This window comes from Trachypithecus francoisi, unplaced genomic scaffold, assembly GCF_009764315.1.
Source record: "Trachypithecus francoisi isolate TF-2019V2 unplaced genomic scaffold, Tfra_2.0 Lachesis_group0, whole genome shotgun sequence".
Lineage (NCBI taxonomy): Eukaryota > Metazoa > Chordata > Mammalia > Primates > Cercopithecidae > Trachypithecus > Trachypithecus francoisi.
Genome location: NW_022681453.1, coordinates 37,718,504 through 37,745,750, shown reverse-complemented (window position 1 = coordinate 37,745,750; position 27,247 = coordinate 37,718,504). Strand labels below are relative to the sequence as shown.

The following is a 27,247-nucleotide window of genomic DNA, read 5'->3' as shown; positions in this document are numbered from 1 at the left end:
TTAAATTTATAAAGAATACATGAGGTTGGGCACGGCAGTTCACGCCTGTAATCCCAGCACTTTGGGAGGTGGGCCGATCACTTTAGGCCAGGAGTTCAAGACCAGGCTGGCCAACATGGCAAAACCCTGTCTCTATTAAAAATACAAAAATTAGCCAAGTGTGGTGGTACACACCTGCAGTCCCAGCTACTTTGGAGGCTGAGGCACGAGAATTGCTTGAGCCGAGATCATGCCACTGCACTCCAGCCTAAGCAACAGAGAGAGACCCTGTCTCAAAACAAACAAACAAAAAAGAGTACAGTTTACTCTTGGTTGAAGTGAAGTCAGTAGTTCATGGGTGTTGGACACCAGCCAGGATTGTTTATACACCCCTTGGAGAGACAGTCCATAGTTTGGCTTGATGCATGACATGGGGGAAGTGGGTATCAGAAGTAGGGGATTCCTAACTGTCCAGCTTTAAATCTCAGCTCCATCACCTACAGGCTGGGTGGCTTTAAGCAACAGCCTATTCTGTCTTCCCAAGCTTCAGTCTCCTCACCTGTGAAGCGGGAGGGTGATAACATTACTTTCTCACAGGTGTCATGAATTAATATATATCCAAAGCTCTTGGAACAGATAATAAGCACTTAATAAATGTTTCTTGTTTTTGTAGTTATTGATGATATTATTCTAAAATTCTCAAGAGGACTATGTTATAAAATGTTCTCATCTGCCAGGCACGGTGGCTCACACCTGTAATCCCAACACTTTGGAGGCCGAGGCGGGTGGATCACCTGAAGTCAGGAGTTCAAGACCAACCAACCTGACCAACATGGAGAAACCATATCTCTCCTAAAAATACAAAAATTAGCTGGGTGTGGTGGCGCATGCCTGTAATCCCAGCTACTCACGAGGCTGAGGCAGGAGAATTGCTTGAACCCGGGAGGCAGGAGAATTGTTTTTTGTTTGTTTGTTATATATTATAACATAAAAGAAGAATGTTGGTGAAAATATTTTAAACATGGTATTACCCTAGAGATGGGTAAACCCTATCTCTACTAAAAATACAAAAATTAGCCAGGCGTGGTGGCAGGTGCCTGTAATCCCAGCTGCTTGGGAGGCTGAGGCAGGAGAATCATGTGAACCTGGGAGGCAAAGGTTGCTACGGCACTCCAGCCTGGGCGAAAGGCTGTCCCTCTCAAAAAAAAAAAAAAAAAGAAAAAAAAATAGTAATAAATGAGCAGTTCAATTAGATGGATGATATAATCCTGAAAATAAAAATATCTCTACATATTTATTCATGCAAAACAGCCAGATAGGATACCTACTTTACCAGGCCTTCTTTAGTCAAAGGCTTAATTTTAACTTCATGACCATAATTTTCTTCCTCCTGATTCATCCTTTCTTCCTCTAAAATCATTGATTATCTTGTAAGCACCTTGCATTTTTTTCTTTTTTCTAAATAGAGAAAAAATAGTTTTCCATCAGAACGCCCTGCTGCTACTAATTCAAATTGTCATTGTACGTTGGTGCCAGGGTGCGTTTAAGCAATTAGAATGCTGTAATTAAAGTCTGCTGTGTATGTAATCTTATAATGTGGAAGGGTAAGTACAGAAGTTGAGAGCTTGGTTCCAAGTGTTTGTTTAATACTGGTTATTTATCTGTTCTCCAGTTGTCTCCCTGTATACGTATTAGATGTGGGTGCCCTGGAACCTCCATGCCTATTGGCTGAGCCTGACCTATTTAGGCTGCCCGCCTGTCTTGCATCGCCTAACAATTTAGCCATAGATCACCACACCTCTCATTTCCAGGGCAGTCTCATCAACACTCACTCCTTCGCTTTGAAAATGTGTTGGCACAAAAGTTTGTAAGAAGGATTCAGGTATTGGCAGAACGGTGGAGCCAGTCTCTCGTATTTGACCTTGTGACAGTCTCATTCTTCCTGGGCTTAGAGGGAATGAGGTAGAGCCTCAAGACTGCAGAATAGGAGAAAAGTAAAAATAAGAATTGGGAGGAAAGCTCATAGTCCTGATGATATGTTTTGCAGCATCTTCTGGTAGAACATTGTCATCAAAAGGTTTAGTTTTTTAAAAGGTATAGATTAATTCACTTAAAAATATGTATTAGGCCAGGCACAGTGGCTCACGCCTGTAATCCCAGCACTTTGGGAGGCCAAGGCAGGAGGATCACTTGAGACCACAAGTGTGAGACCAGCCTGACCAACATGATGAAACCCCGTCTCTATTAAAAGTACAAAAATTAGCCAGGTGTGGTGGTGCATGCCAGTAATTCCAGCTACCTAGGAGGCTGAGGCACGAGAATCGCTTGAACCCGGGAGTATATGTATATATATACACATACACATATATATATATACACACACACACATATATATGTATTAAATATTTTCTATGTGCTAGGCACTATATAGGCGCTGGGTGTGCAGTGGTGAGTTAAAGATATCTCTGCTCGTGTGGAGGTTAGAGTTTTATGAAATTAATAACCATAGTTCACCAATTGTGTTTAATATACAGTCTTTATTCAAATTGCTCTGATAGCTAATGTTATTTCTAGTCTTCTCCCACCCTTTTCTGGTCCCGGAGCCAATTCAGGGTCACACATTGCATTTAGTGGGCATAATTCTAAAGTCCCCTTTACAATCAGGAGCAGGCCAGTCTTCCTTTGGCTTTTATTACACTGGTATTTTTGAAGAGTATAGGGCAGCTGTCTTGCAGAAGATCTCTCAATTTGTGAAATATGGATTTCTCTAACTCACTGGTTCCAAACACACATCATGTTGGACTTGAAGCAGAAACATCTGGAAACTTGTTGAAAACACGGAGACCTACACCCTGTCCTGTCTCTTTCTGTCCTATTAATACTTTGATGGGCCTGGGGCTCTGTATTCTTTATTAGCTCTCCAGGTATCTGCAATACACCAAAGTTTGAGAATCACTAGTCTAATAATTTTCTCATGGCAGGAACACTCTGTAGATGATGAAATGGTCTCAGTTGCATCTCACAAAGAGGTATGCGATGTCAGTCTGCCTTGTTTGAGTTAAGGTGGTAACTGCCAGGTTATTCTGAAGTCACTTTTTCCTTTGTAATTAAGTTTTCTGGAATTGACATTTTGAGGCTACTCAACCATCCTGTTTCTTTCTTTTTTTCTTTTCTTTTCTTTTTTTTTTTTTTTTTGAGACAGAGTCTCGCTGTCTCCCAGGCTGGAGTGCAGTGGCACGATCTCGGCTCACTGCAAGCTCCACCTCCCAGGTTCATGCCATTCTCCTGTCTCAGCCTCCCGAGTAGCTGGGACTACATGCGCCCGCCAGCACGCCTGGCTAATTTTTTGTATTTTTAGTAGAGACAGGGTTTCACTGTGTTAGCCAGGATGGTCTCGATCTCCTGACCTCGTGATCCACCCGCCTCGGCTTCCCAAAGTGCTAGGATTACAGGCATGAGCCACCATGCCCGGCCTACCACCCTGTTTCTTAACAGTCTTTGACCCAATGATCTCGGCCTCCAGTGGTGATCTTGCCTAAGTCAGTTAGTACTATGGTCATTGCAAAAGGTAAGTTTCTAATTGAATCACCTTCAACATTTATTAGTTAGCATTCATATGTAAAGAATAATTTTTCCTTCTTCTGCATCTTTATTTTTTAAAAATATTTTTCAGGCCTGGGCGCGGTGGCTCAAGCCTGTAATCCCAGCCCTTTGGGAGGCTGAGATGGGTGGATCACGAGGTCAGGAGATGGAGACCATCCTGGCTAACCCGGTGAAACCCCGTCTCTACTAAAAAATAAAAAAAATTAGCCAGGCGAGGTGGCGGGCACCTGTAGTCCCAGCTACTCGGGAGGCTGAGGCAGGAGAATGGCATAAACCCGGGAGACGGAGCTTGCAGTGAGCTGAGATCCGGCCACTGCACTCCAGCCTGGGCGACAGAGCGAGACTCCGTCTCAAAAAAAAAAAAATATTTTTCAGGCCAGGCACAGTGGCTCATGCCTGTAATCCCAGCACTTTGGGAGGCCGAGGTGGGTGAATCACCTGAGGTCAGGAGTTCAAGACCAGCCTGGCCAACGTGGCAAAACCCCGTCTCTACTAAAAATACGAAAATTAGCCAGGCGTGGTGGCAGGTGCCTGTAATCCCAGCTGCTTGGGAGGCTGAGGCAGGAGAATCATGTGAACCTGGGAGGCGGAGGTTGCAGTGAGCCAAGATTGTGCCACTGCACTCCAGCCTGGGCAAAAGGCTGCTCCATCTCAAAAAAAAAAAAAAAAAAAAAAAATTTCCTCTCTGTCATTCATTCTGATGCTCCCACTTTGCCCAGCAGAATCCTCTTTAAGTCAGATCCTATGTTCTTATGGCTTGTCCTCATCACTTTTGAGCTTTTTTTTTTTTTTTTTTTGAGACAGGGTCTCACTCTGTCACCCAGGTTGGAGTGCAGTGGTGCAATCACAGCTCATTGTAGCCTCAACTTCCCAGGCTCAAATGATTCTCCCTCATCAGCCTCCCGAGTAGCTGGAACTACAGATGCACGCCATCAAGTCTGGATTTTTTTAAAATTTTTTTTTGTAGCAAGAGGGTCTCACTATGTTGCCCAGGCTGGTCTAGAACTACTGCGCTCAAGCAATCCTCCCGCCTAGGCCTCCCAAAGTGCTGGGTTTACAGGTATGAACCACTATGCCTGGCCTCCCTTCTTTATTTTATGACACTGCACAAACCATACCTGGACTGGTACCTGGGGAAAGTATGGTCTGGCTAGTTTTCTCTCCTTTCTCATTTTCATATCTGTATATTTGTATTATCCTCCCACGGCTAAGCATTAATTCACATGTGACAAACTTTCTGTCTCTCCGTTTGTTCCTATCTTCATTGTGATCAAGTTTCTGAGAAGCGGTCTGCCCAGATACTTTGGTCATAATGCTCATGTCTTTGAAACTGTGATATACACCCACAAAAATACCTGTATTTGTTTGTTTTTTTGTAATGCTTTTTACTTTTTCAAAGCATCTTTATGTTTCGTTTTTGTTTGTCCTCAAAAATCCATGAAGTATTACATAGATATTATTTATTTTCCTGCTACTTTTAGAGAAAATAAATCCAGAAGAGTAAATGATGTTTTGACATCTAACACCTCTTTGTGTGTAGTGTCATAAACTTGCATATCTACAATTGCTGTCTAGGTACTGTGCTTACAGTTCTCATAGATGGTGAAACCTGGGCTATGTCCTCACAGTTCAAAAACTTGGGGTCCCTTACTCTGAACTGAAAATCAGGGTAAATCAAATCTATAGTGAATCAAGAAACACAAGAGGCATTCCCTTTTTAAAAAGAAAGATATAAACACCCCCACCAACTTTTTACTTCATTACTCTTTCAGTTGCTATTCTATAAATGTTGAACACCTGCTGTGTGCCAGGGAGTGTTCTAGCTTCTGGAGCTACTACTGTGGCAGAAACAGATAACAATTCATGCCCTTAAGAACTATACCTACTAGGCCGGGGTGACACCAGGTAGGGCATCAGACACTAAAGAAAATAAATAATATGTATAATGTATTAGGAGATGTAAAGAGTCACCAAATATAGTTGTGCAGATTGCTCACTGCCCAACTCTGTGTCCAGTAATGCCAATGGAGGTCTTGGATCTAAGCGATTAAGAATGGGGTTGCCACTTTGGGAGGCCGAGATGGGCAGATCACTTGAGGCCAGGAGTTCGAGACCAGCCTGGCCAACATGGCAAAACCCCGTCTCTAAAAATACAAAAATTAGGCCGGGCGCGGTGGCTCACGCCTGTAATCCTAGCACTTTGGGAGGCTGAGATGGGCGGATCACGAGGTCAGGAGATCAAGACTATCCTGGCTAACACGGTGAAACCCCGTCTTTACTAAAAATACAAAAACAAAATTAGCTGGGTGTAGTGGCAGGTGCCTGTAGTCCCAGCTACTCGGGAGGCTGAGGCAGGAGAATGGTGTGAACCTGGGAGGCGGAGCTTGCAGTGAGCCGAGATCGCGCCACTGCACTCCAGCCTGGGCGACACAGTGAGACTCTGTCTCAAAAAAAAAAAAAAAAACAAACAAACAAACAAATTAGCAGGGTGTGGTGGGGTGTGCTGTAATCCCAGGTACTCAGGAGGCTGAGACATGAGAATCATTTGAACCTAGGAGGCAGAGGTTGTAGTGAGCCAAGATCACGCCACTGCACTGCAGCCTGGGCAACAGAGGGAGACTGTTTCAAAAAAAAAAAAAGGAATGGGGTTGCCATTCAGTCAGATGGAAAAGGATACAAGTAAGATCAGGAGTTGTTTCTTAACTTTCTATTAAAGAATAAAACACATATTGAAAAGTGCATGTAAGCTGGGTACAGTGGCTCATGTCTGCAATCTTAGCACTTTGGGAGGCCAAGGCGGGTGAATTGCTTAAGCCCAGGAGTTCAAGACCAGCCTGGGCAACATAACAAGATCCTGTCTCTACAAAACATAAAAATGAAAAATTAGCCAGGCATGGTGGCACACAACTTTAGTCCCAGCTATTTGGAAGGCTAAGGTGGGAAGATCACTTAAGCCCAGGAGTTCAAAGATGCAGTGAGCCATGATAGTACCACTGCACTCCAGCCTGGGTGACAGAAAAAGACCCTGTCTAAAAAAAAAAAAAAAAAAGTGTATATAACTAGCATCAACATCAAGGAAACAGAAGATTACTGGTACCCGAGAAGCTCCTCACATTTTCTCTTCCAGTTCTTATTCTGTCTGCTACCATTGCTTTTTTATTTTATTTATTTATTTGAAACGGAGTCTCGCTCTGTTGCCCAGGTTGGAGTGCAGTGGCATGATCTCGGCTCACTGCAACCTCCACCTCCTGGGTTCAAGCAATTCTCCTGTCTCACCCTCCTGAGTAGCTGGGACTACAGCTGTCTGCCACCACGCCTGGCTAATTTTTTTATTTTTAGTAGAGACGGAGTTTCACCATTTTGGTCAGGCTGGTCTCGAACTCCTGACCTCAGGTGATCAGGTGTGAGCCACCGCACCCGGCCTACTATTGCTTTTAACAGCATTTTGTAGTTGTGGCTGACTTTGAACTTTGTATGACAGGGGTCATACAGTATGTATTCTTTTGTCATCTGGCTGTTTTTACTCAAATTATGTTTTTGAGATTCATCCGTATTCTCGTATGTAGCTGTGCCCAGCTTGTTTATTTTCACTGCTGAATAGTAGTATATAGTATGAATATACCAGGCTTCATTTACTTGTTAACAGGCATTTGTGGACCAGGCGCGGTGGTTCACGCCTATAATCCCAGCACTTTGGGAGGCTGAGGCGGGCGGATCACCTGAGGTCGGGAGTTTGAGACCAGCCTCACCAACACGGAGAAACCCCGGCTCTACTAAAAATACAAAATTAGCCAGGCACAGTTGCACATGCCTGTAATCCCAGCTACTAGGGAGGGTGAGGCAGGAGAATCGCTTGAACCTGGGAGGTGGAGGTCATGGTGAGCTGAGATCATGCCATTGCACTCCAGCCTGGACAACAAGTGCGAAACTCCGTCTCTAAATAAATAAATAAATAAATAAATAAAATAGACATTTGTGTACCTTGCAGTATTTGATTATTACAAATAGCACTGCCTTAAAGATCGTAGTACCTGTCTTTGCGTGGACATATGTAAACATGTCTGCTAGGTGTATACTTAGGAGAAAATTGCTGAGCCATAGTATATATGTATGTTAAGCTTTAGTAGACTCTATCAAAAAGTCGATCCAAACTAACTTATAAGCCAGGCATGGTGGTTCATGCCTGTAATCCTAGCATTTTGGGAGGCTGAGGTGGGTGAATCACTTGAGGCCAGGAGTTCAAGACTAACCTAGCCAACATGGTGAAACCCCGTCTCTACTAAAAATACAAAAATTAGCTGGGCATGGTGGCGGGCACCTGAAATCCCAGCTACTCAAGACGCTGAGGCATGAGAATGGCTTGAACCCGGGAGACAGAGATTGCAGTGAGCCAGTATCGCGCCACTGCACTCCAGCCTGGGTGACAGAGTGAGACTCTGTTTTAAAAAAATAAAAATAGGGCCGGTGCGGTGGCTCATGCCTGTAATCCCAGCACTTTGGGAAGCCAAGGCGGGCTGATCAAAAGGTCAAGAGTTCGAGACCAGCCTGGCCAACATAGTGAAACCCCGTCTTTACTCAAAATACAAAAATTAGCCAGGCATGGTGGCACACGCCTGTAGTCCCAGCTATTCGGGAGGTGAGGCAGGAGAATTGCTTGATCCCAGGAGGCGGAGGTGTGGTGAGCCAAGATTGCGCCACTGCACTCCAGCCTGGGCAACAGAGGGAGACTCAGTCCCAAATAAATAAATAAATAAAATGAAAATTTAAAAATGTCTGCTTTCAAAGAAAACAAAAACAATACCAACTTATAGTCCACCAGCCATGTATGAAAGGTATGCAGTAAGACATAATGTCTGTTTCATGTAATGCAACCAGATATACCATGCACATTGCAAGGAACTACATGAAAATATTATTTGGAGACAATTTTACTGTAAGCCTAGAAAATGGAAATAAATTAGTTAAAACTTGTTAACATTATTAGCTTCAGTGAGACATTGATTACAAGTTAAATACACTAAAAGTAGTAATAATCCTGCATGATAATAATCAGATAATAGATGAAAAAAAGCATTTGCTAAATGTAGATAGCAAAATGTAAAATACTAAATAGTAATCCTCACATAGAATGTGTGTGATATTTGTAGGTATATTACAAAACTTTATGATCACAATAAAGCAATTTCATTAGCCAGGCATGGTGACCCGTGCCTGTAGTCCCAGCTACTCAGGAGTCTGAGGCTAAAGGATCTCTTGAGTACATGAGTTTGATGTTACAGTAAGCAGTGATTGTACCACTCCACTTTAGCCTGGGTGACCTCATTTCTAAAACAAATAAAAAATAAAGTTATTTCAATAGAAATGTGCTATGGTTGCAAAGAGAAAGACAAATTATTATTTCTTTTTTTAAACTTGACAAGAGTAATTTAAAATTTCTTTGAAAATAAGAGAATGTCAAAGATTCACATGGAAAATTAAAGCATTTATCCTATCAGATATTGACACATATTGTAATGAACAGTGATTAAATGTTATGGAACTATATAAAACTTGAACAGTCACCCAGAGCAAAGGAGAGAATCTAAAAATAGATATAATTATATGAATTTAAGAAGCAACATGGCAACCATGAGTGTGGAGAATAACATTAAGAGAGTGTTTGGATGCTAGGCTTTGTGACAAATGCTTTACATTCATCCTTTATTGAATGCTCTTAAACCAGGGGTCCCCAATCCCTGGGCACAGGCTGCTACCAGTCCATGGCCTGTTAGGAACCAGGCCACACAGCAAGAGATGAGCAGCGGGTGGGTGAGTGAGCGAAGCTTCATCTATGTTTACAGCCGCTCCCAATCACTCTCATCACTGCCTGAGCTCTGCCTCCTGTCAGATCAGCTGCAGCATGAGATTCTAATAGGAGCATGAACCCCATTGTGAACTGCACATGCAAGGAATCTAGATTGCATGCTCCTTATGAGAATCTAATGCCAGATGATCCGTCGCTGTCTCCCATCACCCCCAGGTGGGACGGTCTAGTTGCAGGAAAACAAGCTCAGGGCTCCCACTGATTATAATTATGGTGAATTGTATAATTATTTCATTATATATTACAATGTAATCATAACAGAAATAAAGAGTACAGTAAATGTAATGCGCTTGAATTATCCCCAAACCATCCCCCAACCCTGGTCTGTGGGAAAATTGCCTTCCACAAAACTGGTCCCTGGTGCCAAAAAGGCTGGGGACTGCTGCTTCAAATGACTTAGTGAAGTTAATAATATTATCTTCCATTTTGCTGATGAGGAGCTGAGTTTCGGAAAAAATAACTTGCTCATGGCCCCATGATTCTTCCAGTGGGGCGATAGGTCGCAGTTTAATCAGACTTCACAGTCTAGGAGAAGGGCATGTCAAAGGAGAACAAATTGAAGGACACAATTTGTACCTAGTAGATAAGACAAAGGGTTAATAATATTAGTAATGTATACACAACTCAGATCAAACATAGGTTCTCAAATAGGTAAGTAAACAAAGGCTCATTTCACATATGGGTAATAGCAAATAATATGCATTTGCAAGGGAAATACTCAAATTGGTTGGTAATTTTAAAATTGCTCAAACCAGTAAAGATGATACTGAAAAAAAAATTGCAAATTGAAATTGTTTTTCAGGATTAGTATACATTTTTTTAACTAGCAAAATAATTGTATTGATTTAATATAGTTTGTAGAAATATATACATTTCCCTGGCCGGGCGCGGTGGCTCACTCCTGTAATCCCAGCACTTTGGGAGACTGAGGCGTACGGATCACGAGGTCAAGAGATCGAGACCATTCTGGCTAACATGGTGAAACTCCATCTCTACTAAAAATACAAAAAATTAGCTGGACGTGGTGGCGGGCACCTGTAGTCTCAGCTACTCAGGAAACTGAGGCAGGAGAATGGTGTGAACCCAGGAGGTGGAGCTTGCAGTGAGCGGAGATAGTGCCACTGCACTCCAGCCTGGGCAACAGAGCGAGACTCTGTCTCAAAAACACACACACACACACACATACACAAATATATACATTTCCCTAACATGAAAAAATTAGTGAAAATGTTTGATTTTGCTATCTTGTTCTGGAAGATGATTACATGAGTAGCGAACACATGTCAAAATGTATTGAGCTGTACACTGAGACTTGTGCATTTTACTGTATGTACCTCAAAAAAAAAAAAAAAAGTAAATACTGAATGTACTGGCTGGGCGCAGTGGCTCACACCTGTAACCCCAGCACTTTGGGAAGCTGAGGGAGGAGGACTGCTTGAGCCCAAGCAAGGTTGGAGTTCAAGACCAACCTGGGCAACATGGCAAAACCCCATCTTTATAAAAAATACAAAAATTATGGCCAGGCACAATGGCTCACACCTGTAATCCCAGCACTTTGGGAGCCTGAGGCGGGCAGATCACTTGAGGTCAGGAGTTCGAGACCAGTGTGGCCAACATAGCAAAACCCTGTCTCTACTAAAAATACAAAAAAATAGCCTGGCATGGTGGCACGCACCTATAGACCCAGTTATTAGGGAGGCTGAGGCAGGAGAATTGCTTGAACCCAGGAGGCAGAGGCTGCAGTGAGCTGAGATCCCACCATTGCACTCCAGCCTGGGTGACAGAGTGAGACTCCATTTCAAAAACAAAAACAAAAATTAGCCACGCATGGTGATACACACCTGTAGTCCTGGCTACTCAGGAGGCTGAGGTGGGAGAATTGCTTGAGCCTGGGAGGTCAAGACTGCTGTGAGCCGGGATAGTACCACTGCATTCCAGCCTGGGCAACAGAGACTCTGTCTCAAGAAGAAGAAAAAAAAAAAAAAAAAAGCCAATCCTAAACCTACTAAAATATAGTAAGTGATGAAATTAGGGTTATTTATAAGTAAGAAAATAAAGGTAGAAATAACGAGATGCTGCCAAGATTAAGGTTAGTATAAAACATTTAGCATGGTTAGTATAAAGCATTTAGCCCACAAATTTATAATTCAACTTCTCTTAAGAGCCAAAGTAAAAAGGGAGTTACAATCACTTACATAACTCAGAGTGGTCATTAAGGTAAAAAGAAAGGAGCTGCTCAGAAGGGGCACAGTCAATACTGAAATGGAAAATCAGAAACTTCTCCCATGGGTCCTCCCAGTGGGATATCATATTGTATAATAAACAGGGTTCTCAACAACACATTGGAGGTACTAAAATAATGAGCTCTGAGGGTTGTTACTTATATTGTTTTTCAACATAAGCCAGTGGAGTAATGCCAGAACACAGTTCCAAAAAGGCAATTTTACCTGGATAAGCCCTTATGCTTTATGTAGGTTTTTGATTACTCTAGCCTAACCCAAGAACAAAACTTAGAGAATCTAGAGAAGTGGTTCTTAACTAGGGGCCATTCTGAGGACATTTGGCAATGTCTACAGATGTTTTTAGTTGTCACAGCTAGGGGTAGGCTGCTATTGGCACCTAGTGAGTAGAGGCCAGGGATGCTGCTTAGCACCCTACAGTGCACAGAGCAGCCTCACAATAAAGAATTCTCTCACTCAAAATATCAGTTGTGCTGAGGTTGCAAAACCCTGATCTAGAAAGATGAATGGGCATTATATCACTGAGACCATCCTCCATAAAGATTACCTCTAACAACTAGCTTGGACAAAAAAGGAGAAAATAGTGCACCCAAAGGATGTGAGTAGGAGTGGGGTGCAAATGTAGCAGCTATGGCCTGGCTTTCTAGGGGGCATATAGGCATTAGCACAGAGGAATATGTTTCCTCTTAGGAAGAATTAGGAAGAATCGCCTTGTAGAATAGTAGCAAGTCTTCAGTGTTGGCATGGCCCCTCCACCACCAGCCTAATTGTATAAAAACCAGTGTGGGTCGCCAGGCGCCACGGCTCATGTCTGTAATCCCAGCACTTTGGGAGGCCAAGGCAGGCGAATCACTTAAAGTCAGGAGTTTGAGACCAGCCTGGCCAACATGGTGAAACCCCATCTCTACTAAAAATACAAAAATTAGCCGGGCGTGATAGCATGTGCTTGTAATCCCAGTTACTCAGGAGGCTGAAGTGAGAGGATCACTTGAACCCAGGTGGTGGAGGTTGCAGTGAGCTGAAATTGTACTCCAGCCTAGGAGACAGAGTGAGACTCCATCTCAAAAACAAACAAACAAACAAACAAAAACAGTGTGGATTTCTCTGACCCAGCATATTCCTCCCTCCATGTAGATCTGTCCTCAGGAGAAATGAGATGTGAGTTAAACTCCAGGCAGCTACATGCACTCACACATTTGTGTCCTTATCACATCTGTTCTTTGCACTGTTTGTTGGCTTGGCAGTAAATCAAAGTGAGAACATCCAAGACAGCATCCAAATAGTCCCCCTACTCCCCAACCTTTTATTTTTTTTTAAGGACAGGTCTCACTGTGTCACCCAGGCTGCAGTACAGTGGTGCAATCACAGCTCACAGCAGTCTCGAACTCCTTGGCTCAAGCGATCCTCCCACCTCAGTCTTCTGAGTAGCTGGGACTACAGGTGTGAGCCAGAGCACCCTGCTTGAGTATCATTCTTGTCTATTTTTGAACTGTGAAAGCTTTGAAGTCTGGCCCTGCTCAGCAGTGGATACAGTTGACTACCAATGTCAAGTAGCTCCCTTCCATCTGTGGCCACTGATTCCCTCTAGGTCACATCTTCCCAACTTTGCCCCCAGAGAGAGAGAGAGAGGGAGCTTTCTTCCCTTTGGTCTAATTCAGAAAATCCTTGAGTGGGTCCTTGGAGCAGGTTCCATCCTTCCTCAAAAAATGATGATTTGTTTCTACTAGAGCCAGTAGGGAAAGAAGTAATTATCCAAAAGAATGGAATTGTCTGCTCAAAAAAAGAGAAGGATACTTGCCAGTCAAAACAGATATCCACCACTCCAGGAATATATGTCCATATTTTTCTTTTGGTGAACTTTTTTTTTTTAAGAGATGGGGTCTTGCTCTGCCACCCAAGCTGGAGTGCAGTGGCACAATCACAGCTCACTGCAGCCTTGAACTCCTGGGCTCAAGTGATCCTCCCCATTCCACCTCCTGAGTAGCTAGCACTACAGGCACATATCACTCACTGGACCTAGCTTCAAACTTTTATTATGAAACAATTTCAAACTTACAGAAGAGTTGAATAGTACCAAAAGATGTCAGTGTGTCTGCCAAGCCAAATTTACCAGTTTTTAACATTTGGCCCCATTTGCACTTTCTCCTTTCATATGTAAATTTTTTGACCCACTTGAGAGTAAGTTACAGACATCATACCTGTTTATCCCTAAATATTTCATTGTATATTTCCTAAGATCATGGACATCCTAGGCCGGGTGCGGTGGCTCATGCCTGTAATCCCAGCACTTTGGGAGGCCGAGGCGGGCGAATCATGAGGTCAGGAGAACGAGACCATCCTGGCTAACATGGTGAAACCCCATCTCTACTAAAAATACAAAAAATTAGCCGGGTGTGGTGGCATGTGCCTGTAACCCCAGCTACTTGGGAGGCTGAGGCAGGACAATCGCTTGGACCCGGGAGGCAGAGGTTGTAATGAGCCCGAGATTGTGCCACTGCACTCCATCCTGGGCGACAGAGTGAGACTCCGTCTCAAAAAAAAAAAAAAAAAAAAAAATCAAGGACATCCCTTATATGACCCTATTACAATGATCACATTCAGAAAATTTAACATTGAACCTCTACTATTTATTGCCTAATATTCCATCCAGTTGTCCCAGTAATGTCCTTGTAATATTTCCTCCTGATCTGGGATAGCATGCTGCACTTAGTTGTCATGATTCTTCAGTCTCCTTTACGTTGGAACCTCTTTTTTTGTATTCATCATATTGACATTTTGGAAGAGTATAAGCCAGATGTTTTATAGAATATCCCTCAGATTGGATCTGTCTCATGGTTCCTCATGACTGGATCTAGTAATGCATTTTTGACAGGAATGCTACACCATGGTGTGCTGAAGCCAGCTTGTATCATCTCATGAAAGCTAATTCTCACATCTCTTTCCAACTCTGTGTTCTATGATGTTATATTGGTAGCTTGAAATCAGCCATGGTGGGAGTATTTACACTGCCGACATCAACTAATGCTACAAATCAGACCTTTCCCAACCCCCAATTTCCAGTTGTGAAACATTTTCGTTTCACAGGATAGGTGGGGTTGTGTCCTTCTCCATGCATACCTTATGATCAGGAGGCTCATGAAGCTAATCTACCCCACTATGGGCAATATCTCATCACAGGGTTAAGATGGTATGTGTCAGCTTCCCCTTGGAAGAGTTACTGTTTTCCCTTTTGTGATTAATAAGTAATCTATGGAGAGTTATTTGTGATTATGCAAATATCCTGTCTTGTTTCTCATCAAACTTTCACTCAAAAGTTGTGGGTTTTGGCTGGGCGCAGTGGCTTACACCTGTAATCCAGCACTTTGGGAGGCTGAGGCAGGTGGATCACCTGAGGTCAGGAGTTTGAGACCATACTGGCCAATATGGTGAAACCTCATCTCTACTAAAAAATACAAAAATTAGCCAGGCATGGTAGCCGGCACCTGTAATCCCAGGTACTTGGGAGGCTGAGGCAGGAGAATCGCTTGAACCCGGGAGGCGGAGGTTGTGGTGAGCCAAGTTCGTGCCACTGCACTCCAGCCTGGGCAACAATATGAGACTCTGTCTTAAAAAAAAAAAAAAAAAGTTGTGAGTTTTTTTGTTTTGTTTTGTTTTTGAGACAGGGTCTTGCTCTGTTGCCCAGGTTGAAGTGCAGTGGCATGAAAATGACACACTGCAGCTTTGACATCCCAGGCTCAAGCCATCCTCCCACCTCAGCCTCCCTAGTAGTGGGAATATAGACACGAGCCACCACACCCGGCTAATTTTTGCTATTTTGTAGAGCAGGGTTTCACTATGCTACCCAGGCTGATCTCAAACTCTTGAGCTCAAGCAGTGACCCCACCTCAGCCTCCCGAAGTGCTGGGATTATGTGTGTGAGCCACTGAGCCAGACTTCAGTAGTTTTTATTTATTGAAGATTATTGCCTGAATTAGTACTAGGAGAGGTACAATGGTAATTTTCTTTTTCATTTCTTCTACATTTATTTGTTGGTGCTCTACAAGTTAATTTTAAAGACTTATACTTAAAATAGATAATTAGTAGTAGGCTTGGAAACAAACTGAGGTGTCCCAGTAGTTTCTCAAGTATGTCTAAATCGTAAGTGTTTGTGACCACAGTATTAATATTCATTGATGTAGTGCAGGTAATTTTCCATAAAGTACTGATCCATATGGGAAGAGCAGAACCAGTCTTAAGAAATATTTTCCCACTCTTCTTTGAGAGTGTGTGTTGATAACATACAGTCCCAGCAACAGTGGAGGTAGCATTTGGATTCATTTTTCCACAGCCTCACCTGTTTCCAGTTTTTACCAAAAACATACCTTTGGAGGATTCCTGATGAGACATTTGCACTGGAGTCATAAAACGTTAACTAGTGCATGGTAGAGCGGAAAGAGCACTGGACAGGGAGTCCAGAGTTACCATGTTCGAGGGGATTGGACATTACACTTCATCTTCCTGATCCTCATTGCCTCTCAACATCTGCAAAAAAAAAAAAAAACAAGGCATCATATTTTCACTAATTTCCCTTTCAAGCCCCAAAACTGTCTTTGATTCTGTTCTCCTACTTGGCAATCAAAACCTATAATCACCTCATTAGCCTGGTGTCCTGTTCAACTGAGCCAAGAAGCCAAGAACAAAAATGAAATGTCCTGTGTGGCACCTGAACCCAGTGACCTATTGATTGAATTTATAATCCAGCTAAATTAGCCATGAGGGTGTGGCACTAGGACTTGATACTGTTCATATTACCTTTGTGCATTCAGCCACATCATCTGACTCACTTCTCTGGTTCTCTTTATTTATCCATGACAGTCATGGAAACCCACTGAAGGATTCTGTTACCTCTCTCTTTGAGGATATCCTTCTCTCAAGTGTTGGCTTGCCCGGTACCTATAAGGTTATCTCTGTTGCCATGGTTGAGAGTAAAAGAAATGTTCCATCCTGGGCAGACAGCACTTCCAAAACAGCTTTTACACTTCAGGCTTGAAATCCTGGAGTTCTTTGTAAGTCTTAATTAAATTTCACCAAATGAAATTGCAGAGAACTAGGCAAATAATGTTACACCTGATTGATGTATTGTTTAGTAAACTCCGTGAATGAGTCAAAGAACGTTGACAGTCAGTATTAGGACTCAAAATTTGTTGCCTGGGATTTCCAGGACAGTGATTGTTCAATGGAAGGTGAGGTAGGGGCTGAGGGTTTTAAAAGAATATGGGCCTTTGCCAAAGCATGCATTCTCTTCTCTTCCTGGAACAAGATTTTGCTAGAGCCCACTCCTTCACTGTACCGTCACCCTCCTCCACCAGAACTGTATCGGGGCCACTTGTGTAGGTGGAAAAGTCCACAGGTGAGTCGGATATTTGCTCCCCATTCTTCTGGAGCTGTCTGAGCCTGGTACTTGTCTTGCTCAGTTCCTCATTTCAGCATTTTTAATACTTCATAACCCTTATAAAGTAGAAAATTATTTGGCTGCCTCCCTAAGAATATCTGCTGTAGGTTTTTCTGTCTGCTGAACTTCCATTTACTAAATTGAAAAGTTGGTGTCTGAAATATTTTTCAGGTGACTTGTGTAAGGTTCTGATAAGGCAAAGGGGGATCGTGGGATGTCAGAGGAGTTGGCAGTAATTTTCAATTTACTTTATTCATCTTTAGTGTTTTTAACATCTTAATTTTTTCTTCTCTAAGATTCTAAGACACATTTGACTTTACCTTTGCGTTCCTGCCTAATTTCAAACCCAATGATGGTTTTGAGTTCTCCTGTTAGCCCTCTCCCCTTGCCGCGAGTTTCTTTTTCTTTGAACTAAGGAATGTAGCCTTTCTAAAATTTAATCTTGATCAACACCCACCTCACCTGTTGGATGAACTGCCTCATCATCTTTCACCAGATTGGAAAACCACTGTCTCCTGCCTAAAAGGCAGAGAGCAGTTGATTTCTACAATCAACCTGGCTTCCCTTTGATTTTGTAATCTGTTTCTAGAGATTATGGGCGAGCTTTGAATTCCAAGGCTCTGGGCCTGTCAGCTTTTGAGGCAAAAAACTTGGAAGCAGATCCTCTGTCTCAGGTTTCAGAAGGGCGGCCTGTGTGTTAGAGAGGATGAAATTAATTTGCTTTCATCTTGTAATATAAGGGAAACATGAATAATGATCACTGCTGGCATTGTAACACCCTAGGGTTTTTATTTACTCATTTTATTTTATGGGTTTTAAAATATTGTTTGTTTTTTGAGAACCCTCATCAAATCACGTGGAAACGTGAGAGAAAAGTACAATCGTTTCAGAAATCCTCACTGAGCATAACTACCTCTCTGAATCTGTCTATTGTATATTTACTTTAAAATGACTTAATCTCCCCATTGATGCACTTGGTATAACTAGGAAACACTCCAGCTCAGATTCAAGAGGTGGAAGGGAGGAAGAAAGAATGCAGGGCAATTTCCAGGAATTCCATGTTCTTGAACACTATGCCCTTTCAAGTACTAATTATACAGGACTTAGGCAATAATGGGGTTACATGGAATTGTTTTTGCATATGTTAAAACTTATAAGCTAACATTACCACTGAAAACTTTTTTTTAAATAAAGATCCCTCTATATCATTCATTGTTATAATATGGTTCAGTAATAATATTTCATGTATCATCACAATTTAAAAAATATAAAGGTGCATATGAGTGTTATTGATAGAGCTATACCCTTTCTGCACATATCTATGCAGCCCTACTGGGCTACTGAAAAAGCTTTTTTTTTTTGGTAGAGATGAGGTCTCTCTATGTTGCCCAAGCTTGGTCTCAAACTCCTGGCCTCAAGTGATCCTTCTCCCTCAGCCTCCCAAAGTACTGGGATTACAGGCATGAGCCACTGCACCAAACCCTGAAAAGGCATTCTTTACCAAGGCCCAGAGCTCCAATTTTTCTTTGGGGTTTTGAATGATGGAAAAAAAAAATGGAAAACTGATAGAGTTCCTCAAACTTCAATATAAATCAACAGAATTTTAGTTTTCAAAGCATTTGCTGTAACTGATTTTTAAGGCCTCACATTTTATCTATAATAGTACAAATATGAACTCAACAATGTGTCATTGACACAGAAGTGAATTTATATTTTTAATAATATTTGCATTGTGTGTATACTGAAATAACTGTACTATAACACAAGGGAAAAAATAATTATCCCAGGAAAACACTCAACAAATGAATCCAGGAAAATCTGCAGGGTGCTTAAAAATGAACTTGCAGAGATAAAAATTTTTCATTTAGAAGTTTTCTGAATGTTTAGCCTCAAAGTCATTCCTATTTCTTCCTGAATACTGCTCTCTAAACATAATCCCTCACCAGAGCTATTTAAAATAGACACACACACACACACACACAGTGGTTTCCCCTTAACCCTCAATGAGTCTCTCCACACCCCCCACTTTTCCCTGCAATGGTATGATCTGCATTTGATCGAAAACTGGAGGTGCCAAGCTGTGACAGCTTCCTCAACTTCAGAGCCATTTGCTACAACCTTAGGATAGCCTCATGTTCAATGATGCTTTCCTTTTCCACCAACAGGGGCAAATCGAAGTAGACAGCGAAACCATCTTCAGGTTAGCAGCGTTTGTTTTACAGGTAAGATTGGACAAACTGCCTCTTAGCAGCTCCCTTGTGTTTGCTCGTTTTTGTTAACTGCCTGCAACTCTGAAACTTTTGCATGGGCCAGTGTCTGCTGGATTTTTAAGCCAGTTCGTTGTTTGCTGATGAAAACTGTGAGCCACCGTCTTCTGCTTTAGAATAGTTTGCATGAGTTACAATGTGATATTGTGAGTCTCAAAGAAAAATGAAATTTAGCCTGCTCTGAAGGAAAAGAGTTAAACTCATATTCCTGGAAGAGAGCTCTGGGATACTTGAATTTGGAAGGCAGCAGTTGTTACAACAGCTGTAATTTTCATATAAATTTAGCAACTTTTGTATACATTTTCTTGTGGTCCAGTAAAAGAGCCCTTTAGTTCTTAAAGGCATTAGTCTGTTTCCATGCTGGTTTAAAAAGTAAAGGGAAAACAAATAGTATATGTTTGTTTACCTGTATTGTGGTTTAAAAGGTCTTCCTCTAGTCTAAAAAGTGTGCCACTTGAATGAAAAGCATTTATCATGTGATCTTAAAAACGTACAGTGAGAAATAATTATTTGTGCTTTTTCACATATAGATGTTTCTTTTGTTAAGATTAAGGAATATTCCTAACAGGACAGTCAGCGTTTTCTTATCAGTGCCTAATTCTAATGGCTATAGAGAGAGCGGTCCTGAGAAACACTCTTCAGAACAAAACTTAGGAACTTTAAGAGGGGAAGTAATCAAGATAAAACTCATTTAGCTTAACAAAAATACATATTGATCAACTCCATTTGTTTTTGTTTGTTTGTTTGTTTTTAGGAAGCCAAGGGAGATTATACCAGGTAATGATTTTCTTTTCTGATATTACTATGCAAAATAACCCTAAAGAATCATTTTATGCTGTTATTTTAAATAACAATGGATACAAAATCAAAGGAAAGTAGAATTCTGAGGCAGGAGACTGAGATCTCTTCGCTCTTCAAATAAAGACCTATTCTTTTTGTGAATGAATCAGGGAATGACGCTTTCTTACAGTTTTTCAAGCCAGAATGCCAGCGAATTGTAACCAGAAACTCTCCAAAGTTCTGTTTTCTGTCATCTGTTAATTAGTGAGATGAAGAAATCTATAAAAAGCTTTGATAGCTTATGCTGATAAAAAAAAAAATCTTGTATTCGAAGAGTTATAATGTATGCACAAAAAGATTAAATCCATCAGCTGCTTAGTTAAGGGATTAATAGGGGCTTTCTTTCGCAGCTGCCCCAGAGGGGCCTCACCCTTCATACACTTGACCTAACAGTTGTATTGTTGCTGCCGAGACACTCACTGGTTCTAACTGCCTCACTGGCCACATCCACAGCACAGAGAGTGTTTGTATTTGAATTCACCCTCTACCTGCTCCATTCTGTCCTTTTAGTGCAATCGTTGGAGCTGTAGAAACAGTTAAAGGGTGGAGGCAATGCTTCCCTTTGTAGGCCAGTGACCCCTTTGAAAGCCCAGCCTCTACGATGTTAATGTTCGACTCCTGGTAGACGTTTACTCGTAGATTATTTACAGATCACCTAGCACTCATTCCCAGCCAAGTCTTTGAATAATGCGCCCCTTAACGGACTAACACAATAATGCCTTCCAAGCTTGAAAACTTCCAGTTACGGAGTTGTACTTCACTTCAGAAACTCCCAACACTCTTGTCATCTGCCCATTCGGCTTTGGTAGAATGTTCAAGGATGCCACTTAAAACACCATGATTCCTCACCACAATCTCTCACCAGTTCTGGTTTGTGCTTTCTCTCTCTCTCATTCCCTCCCTGTGTGTGTATTTACATTTTTCTAGGTTAAGAAATTTGAAGAAATCATGAAAATCAAACACCCATTGTTTTTAATGGAAAGAAAAGGGCAGGAGATTTAAAAAAAAAAAAAAAAAAAAGAGGATAAAGTAGTTTATAGACCATTAGTATCATTAAAGGCTCACACCTGAGGCTGGGCATGGTGGCTCACACCTGTAATCCCAGCACTTTGGGAGGCCGAGGAGGGAGGATCACTTGAGGCCAGGAGTTCCAGAGCAGCCTGGCCAACATGGTGAAACCCTGTCTGTACTTCAAATATAAAAATTAGCTGGGCAAGGTGGCAGGCACCTGTAATCCCAGCCACCCAGGAGGCTAAGGCAGGAGATTTGCTTGAATCTGAGAGGCGAAGGTTGCAGAGATCGCACCACTGCACTCCAGCCTGGGTGACGGAGTGAGACTCAAAAAAAAAAAAAAGCTACTGTGTCTGTACTGTTGTCTTTCCCAGAAAAACCACGTTTCCTGGGAATATCAGATATGCAAGGAACACAGTCATTTATGGGGGTGATTTTTAAAAAACAACCCTAGGTAAGAAATCATGTTGGGGGGTGATGCTAAAGTCAATTTGTAAATGAGGGTTTCAGGGCCCAAAAGCTCACACTCAATCATCTGTGGATTGCTAACCCACCTTCCCCACTTAGCCCTTCAAGCCTGTGACTGACGCCCTCTGAGCCTCAGTTTCCTCATCAGTAAAATGGTACCTTTCCCATAAAACTGTCATGAGAATCAAATGTATGTAAATGTTGCTCAGGGCAACGTCTGGCTTATAGCAAATAATCTACACCCTTGGGCTACTATTATTAATTTAGTTATTATTATCCTCATTATTACTATCGTCTTGTCTGGTCTTTTAGCTACCTCTGATGAGATTTTTGAGACTAAGGTTGTTCTGAAGAAGCTATAATAACCTATAGTTGTGGGGGAGGTGGAGAATAGAACGAGAAAGGTTAATTTCACAAAACTTCCTTAGGGAAGATCCCTTGCCTGAGGCAAAGGAAGGCCTAAAAGGGACAGTCCTTCAGTTGTTCAAATATTTTAGCCCTAGGCCATCAAGGTTGGCAAGTTAATTCTGGGCAAGCCCAGTCCAGGCCTTTGCCTTCACTTGAGCTTGTTCTTGGTGGTTTTCCTGAGTGATCATGGGGTTGAGGTGGCACACACTGTTTTGAAATTGTCCAAACTACGCTAAGTAGTGGAGAGAGTGTGGGACTGGAAATCACGTAGACTGGCAGCATCCCTCTGAGTGGCCACTTATCCTTTCTGAACCTGGGTTCCCTCATCTATAAATTGGGGTTAATCAAAACAATGGCTTTGCAGGTTGGTTTTGAGGAGATATGGGAGCACTTCGTAAATTACCATGCTCTCCCTATCTGATCTTCTCCTCCCCCGAATAGAGAGGATATGTTTTTCCTCCAAAGTTTTGTTCTAAAACTCCTCTTTGTTTTTGTTTTTGTTTTGTTTTGTTTTTGTTTATTTTTGAGACAGAGCATTTCATTGTTCTGTCACCCAGGCTGGTGTGCAGTGGCATGATCTCAGCTCACTATAACCTCCACCTCCTGGCTCCATCAGTTCTTTCATCTCAGCCTCCTGAGCGGCTGGGACTACAGGTACACACCATCACACCTGGCTAATTTTTGTATTTTTTGTAGAAACAGGGATTCACCATGTTACCCAGGCTGGTCTCAAACTCCTGGGCTCAGCTGATCTGCCTATGTTGGCTTCCCAAAGTGCCGGGATTACAGGCACAAGCCACCGCACCCTGCCTCGTTATAAAACTCTTCTGAGAAAATCAGGCACCTGGCACCAGGTGCAGTGGCTGACACCTGTAATCCCAGCACTTTGGGAGGCCAAGGCAGGTGGATTACCTGAGGTCAGGAGGTCAGGAGTTTGAGACCAAACTGACCAACATGGAGAAACCCTGTCTCTACTAAAAATACAAAATTAGCTGGGCATGGTGGCACATGCCAGTAATCCCAGCTACTTGGGAGGCTAAAGCAGGAGAATCGCTTGAACCCAGGAGGCAGAGGTTGTGGTGAGCCGAGATTGCGCCATTGCACTCCAACCTGGGCAACAAGAGTGAAACTATCTTAAAAAAAAAAAAAAATTAGCCTGGCATGGTTGCACACGCCTGTAATCCCAGCTACTTGGAAGGCTGAGGCGAGAGAATCGCTTGAACCCAGAGGGTAGAGGTTGCAGTGAGCCAAGATGGTGCTACTGCACTCCATCCTGGATGATAGTGAGACTGTGTCACAAAAAAAGAAAAGAAAAAGAAAAAGAAAATCAGGCAAGGCCAGGTGCACTCCTATAATCCCAGCATTTTAGGAGGCCAAGATGGGCAGATCACTTGAGGCCAGGAGTTTGAGATCAGCCTGGCCAACATGGCAAAACCTTGTCTCTACTAAAAATACAAAAGTTAGCTGTGCATGGCGGCACACACCTGTAATACTAGCTACTGGGGAGGCTGAGACACAAGAATCGCTTGAACCTGGTGGTAGAGGTTGTGGTGAGTTAGAGATCACACCACTGCACTCCAGCCTGCGCAACAGAGCAAAACTCTGTCTCAAAAAAATAAATAAATAAATAAAATCACGAAAAGAAAGTCAGGCAAAATAAAATACCATGAGGCAATGTTGTAGTGGTTGGAGCAAAGACTGTGGAACCAGACAGCCTGATTCAAATGCCAGGTCGGCTACTTATTACCTGTGTAATCTTCAACAAATTACTTAAAATCTCCAAGCCTCAGTTTCCTCATATGTAAAATGGGACTTACAATTATAATACACACTCCACAGGATTGCTGTGAGGATTAAATGAATTAATATTGCATTTGTAAAGTACTTAGAACAGTTCCTGCAATCCATTTTATTTTACCAAATTGATGGACATGATGGACTCCCCTATTGTTACAAATATTACTTGTTTCCCATATAATGGGAGAAAAGATGTTCATCATGGTGTTATTTATATTAGCTTTTTTCCCCCATAAAGCTAATATAAAAAATGCTGTGATGAACATCTATGTGTATTTATTTTTAGTCTTACTCTGTCACCCAGGCTGGAGTGCAGCTCACCACAACCTCCACCTCCTGCGTTCAAGCAGTTATCCTGCCTCAGCCTCCTGAGTAACTGGGATTATAGGCACATACCGCCATGCCCAGCTAATTTTTGTATTTTTAGTAGAGATGAGGTTTCATCATGTTGACCAGGCTGGTCTCAAACTCCTGACCTCAGTGATCTGCCTGCCTCAGCTTCCCAAAATGCTGGGATTTTTTTTGTTGTTGTTGAGACAGAGTCTGGCTCTGTCGCTCAGGCTGAAGTGCAATGGCGCCATCTTGGCTCACTGCAACCTCCGCCTCCTGGGTTCAAGCAATTCTCCTGCTTTAGCCTCCCAAGCGGCTGGGACTACAGGCATTGAGACTCTGTCTCAAAAAACATAATAAATAAATAAATAAACGTTGACCAAAATATGTCCCCAAATACCTTCCTAGGCAAAGTGGCTTTTTCAGTAAAAACAATGACTGAACACCTAATTCTTAAGGCTGCTCTAGTCCACTCCTTGTGAATATCCACCTCTTTCTTGAGTATTTCCAAAGCTGACCTCACCAACAGCCCAGCCTCCAAACCAGCTCCTCTTCCACTGTCTCCCTTTGAATTACAGCTCCATTCTCTCTTGAATGCTCTCTGAGATTTCCCCTTTCCCTTCCCATCTTTTTTCCACCTGTCAGATAGTTCCCTCCTTTCCTTCTGTTGATCAGCACCACAACTTTCTCAGTCCTCATTCCCTCCCATTCAGCCTGACTGTAAAAGTGTGTGTGTGTGTGTGTGTGTGTGTGTATGAATTATGTGTTGAGCTAATAATTGAGTATTACAGTGTTATTTTATATATTATTTTTTGAGATGGAGTCTCACTCTGTCACCCAGGCTGGAGTGCAGTGGTGTGATCTCGGCTCACAGCAACCTCCACCTCCCGGGTTCAAGCAATTCGCATACCTCAGCCTCCCGAGTAGCTCGGATTACAGATGAGCACCACAACACCCAGCTATTTTTTGTATTTTTAGTAGAGACAGGGTTTCACCACACTGGCCAGACTGATCTTGAACTCCTGGCCTCAGGTGATCCACCTTTCTAGGCCTCCCAAAGTGCTGGGATTACAAGCGTGTGCCACCGCACCTGGCCTATGGCATTATTTTAAATGTCCATGTCTGATTTCATTCAGTCCTACCACAATAGCTGTTATCTCCATTGAGCAAAGTAATAAATGTAAATTTTAAGCCCAAAGAGATTGTTACATTGCTGGTGAGTTCTCAGATCTGTTCTGATTCCGCCACACACTACTGCCTGCGCGTAACCTCCAGCTACCTTCCTAAGACATAGATTTGCCGGGCGCCGTGGCTCAAGGCTGTAATCCCAGCACTTTGGGAGGCTGAGACGGGTGGATCACGAGGTCAGGAGATGGAGACCATCCTGGCTAACACGGTGAAACCCCGTCTCTACTAAAAAATACAAAAATCTAGCCGGGCGAGGTGGCGGGCGCCTGTAGTCTAGCCTGGGAGACAGAACGAGACTCCGTCTCAAAAACAAAAAAACAGCAACAACAAAAAAAACGAGACATAGATTTGATCATTGTTGTTTATTTCTAAAAATCTCTTAGTTTCTCATTGCACACAGACACCTGCCTACCAACACCACAACCTGGCGTTCAAGGCCATACTTGGTCGGCATTACACATTTAATCTCCCATTCTCTGCTGTGCATACTCCTTAGTATCTGCTCATGCCTCTCTTCCTTTTTCTTCGTATAGCCCATGCTATGTGCCTTCATGGCTTTGCTCAAACTCTTCTTCCTAGAATGCCTTTAAAAATAGCAATCCTCCCCTTTTTATTTTGCTTCCTGCCGTGTTTCCTTCAGAGTATTTTAAGTTAACATTATCATAACCAGTAGGAAACCCTGCTCTCTGAAAGTTAATTAAAATAGTGAAGTGGGGACTTCCATTTTCTTTAAATAGATGACAGTCTGAATTTCCAAGTCAGCCCTTAAACTGCAAAGATAACAGGCCACTTGGGTAACACAACACAGACAAACAGAGAATTCCTGAAAGCTGACATGGCAAGGAGGCAAGGCTTTATCACCCAGCTGCCAGCCACAAAAACGTTTGTAAAAGCAAAGCTTTTTTTTTTTTTTTTTTGAGACAGAGTTTCACTCTTGTTGCCTAGGCTGGAGTGCAGTGGTGTGATCTCAGCTCACTGCAACCTCTGCCGTCCGGGTTCAAGCAATTCTCCTGCCTCAGCCTCCTGAACTAGCTGGGATTACAGGCGTCCACCACCATGCCCAGCTAATTTTTGTATTTTTTAGTAGAGACAGGGTTTCACCATGTTGGCCAGGCTGGTCTTGAACTCCTGAGCTCGTGATCCACCATCCTCAGCCTCCCAAAGTGCTGGGATTACAGATTACAGGCATGAGCCACTGTGCCTGGCCTTTTCTTTCTTTCTTTCTTTCTTTTTGTTTAAGATTTTGAGAGGTGAAAGTTACCAAGTAACTATGTGATTAGGGTGCTTCTACTTGTAAGAAAAAGTGAGTGAGTACATTTTGCAATTCAATGCTGGGTCAGAATGAGAGTTATGTTAACACTTAGCTTCAAGTGGGAAGGGAATATTCACAATTTACAGCTGTGCTACAAAAAAAAAAAAAAAATGCAGCTATTTCCCATGGGAAAGGAATTTCCTTGGATGCTCTGGAGACTAGTTAACAAAGGGAGGATAAAAACATTTTCAAGAAATTTGCCCCTTAGTTCTTACACCTCTGGAGCACTTAAAGCTCTGAAATCTAATTTCATTTCCAGAGCCTTTACTGTCAGTATCAATAATAAAAATATCATCTCCCGTGGGCAAAGCGCTATGGGGAGGCTGTAGTGAAGAGAGGAGCTTTGGAATTTAACTGCCTGGGTTCAAATCCAGGCCCAGCCACTTGTTATGTACCTGTGGGTAGTTTGCCTAGCCTCTCTGGAACCGTTTCTTTGTCTCAATAAACAATATTTGCCATTGTTACTGTTATTAATATGTTTAATCCTCACAGCAACCCTGTGATGGCACT

General features: G+C 42.4%; 1 protein-coding gene across 4 annotated transcripts in view; it reads left to right on the top strand.

Moving 5' to 3' along the window:
* The window catches only part of FRMD4B (FERM domain containing 4B), a 360,856-nt gene that overhangs the window by 260,865 nt on the left and 72,744 nt on the right, over positions 1–27,247 (top strand). For all 4 annotated transcript variants that reach the window (XM_033210405.1, XM_033210403.1, XM_033210404.1 and 1 more), the window contains 2 exons: positions 19,282–19,338; positions 20,138–20,160. In XM_033210405.1, the coding sequence (XP_033066296.1) occupies positions 19,282–19,338; positions 20,138–20,160 (80 nt within the window). The remainder of the gene's footprint in view (positions 1–19,281; positions 19,339–20,137; positions 20,161–27,247) is intronic.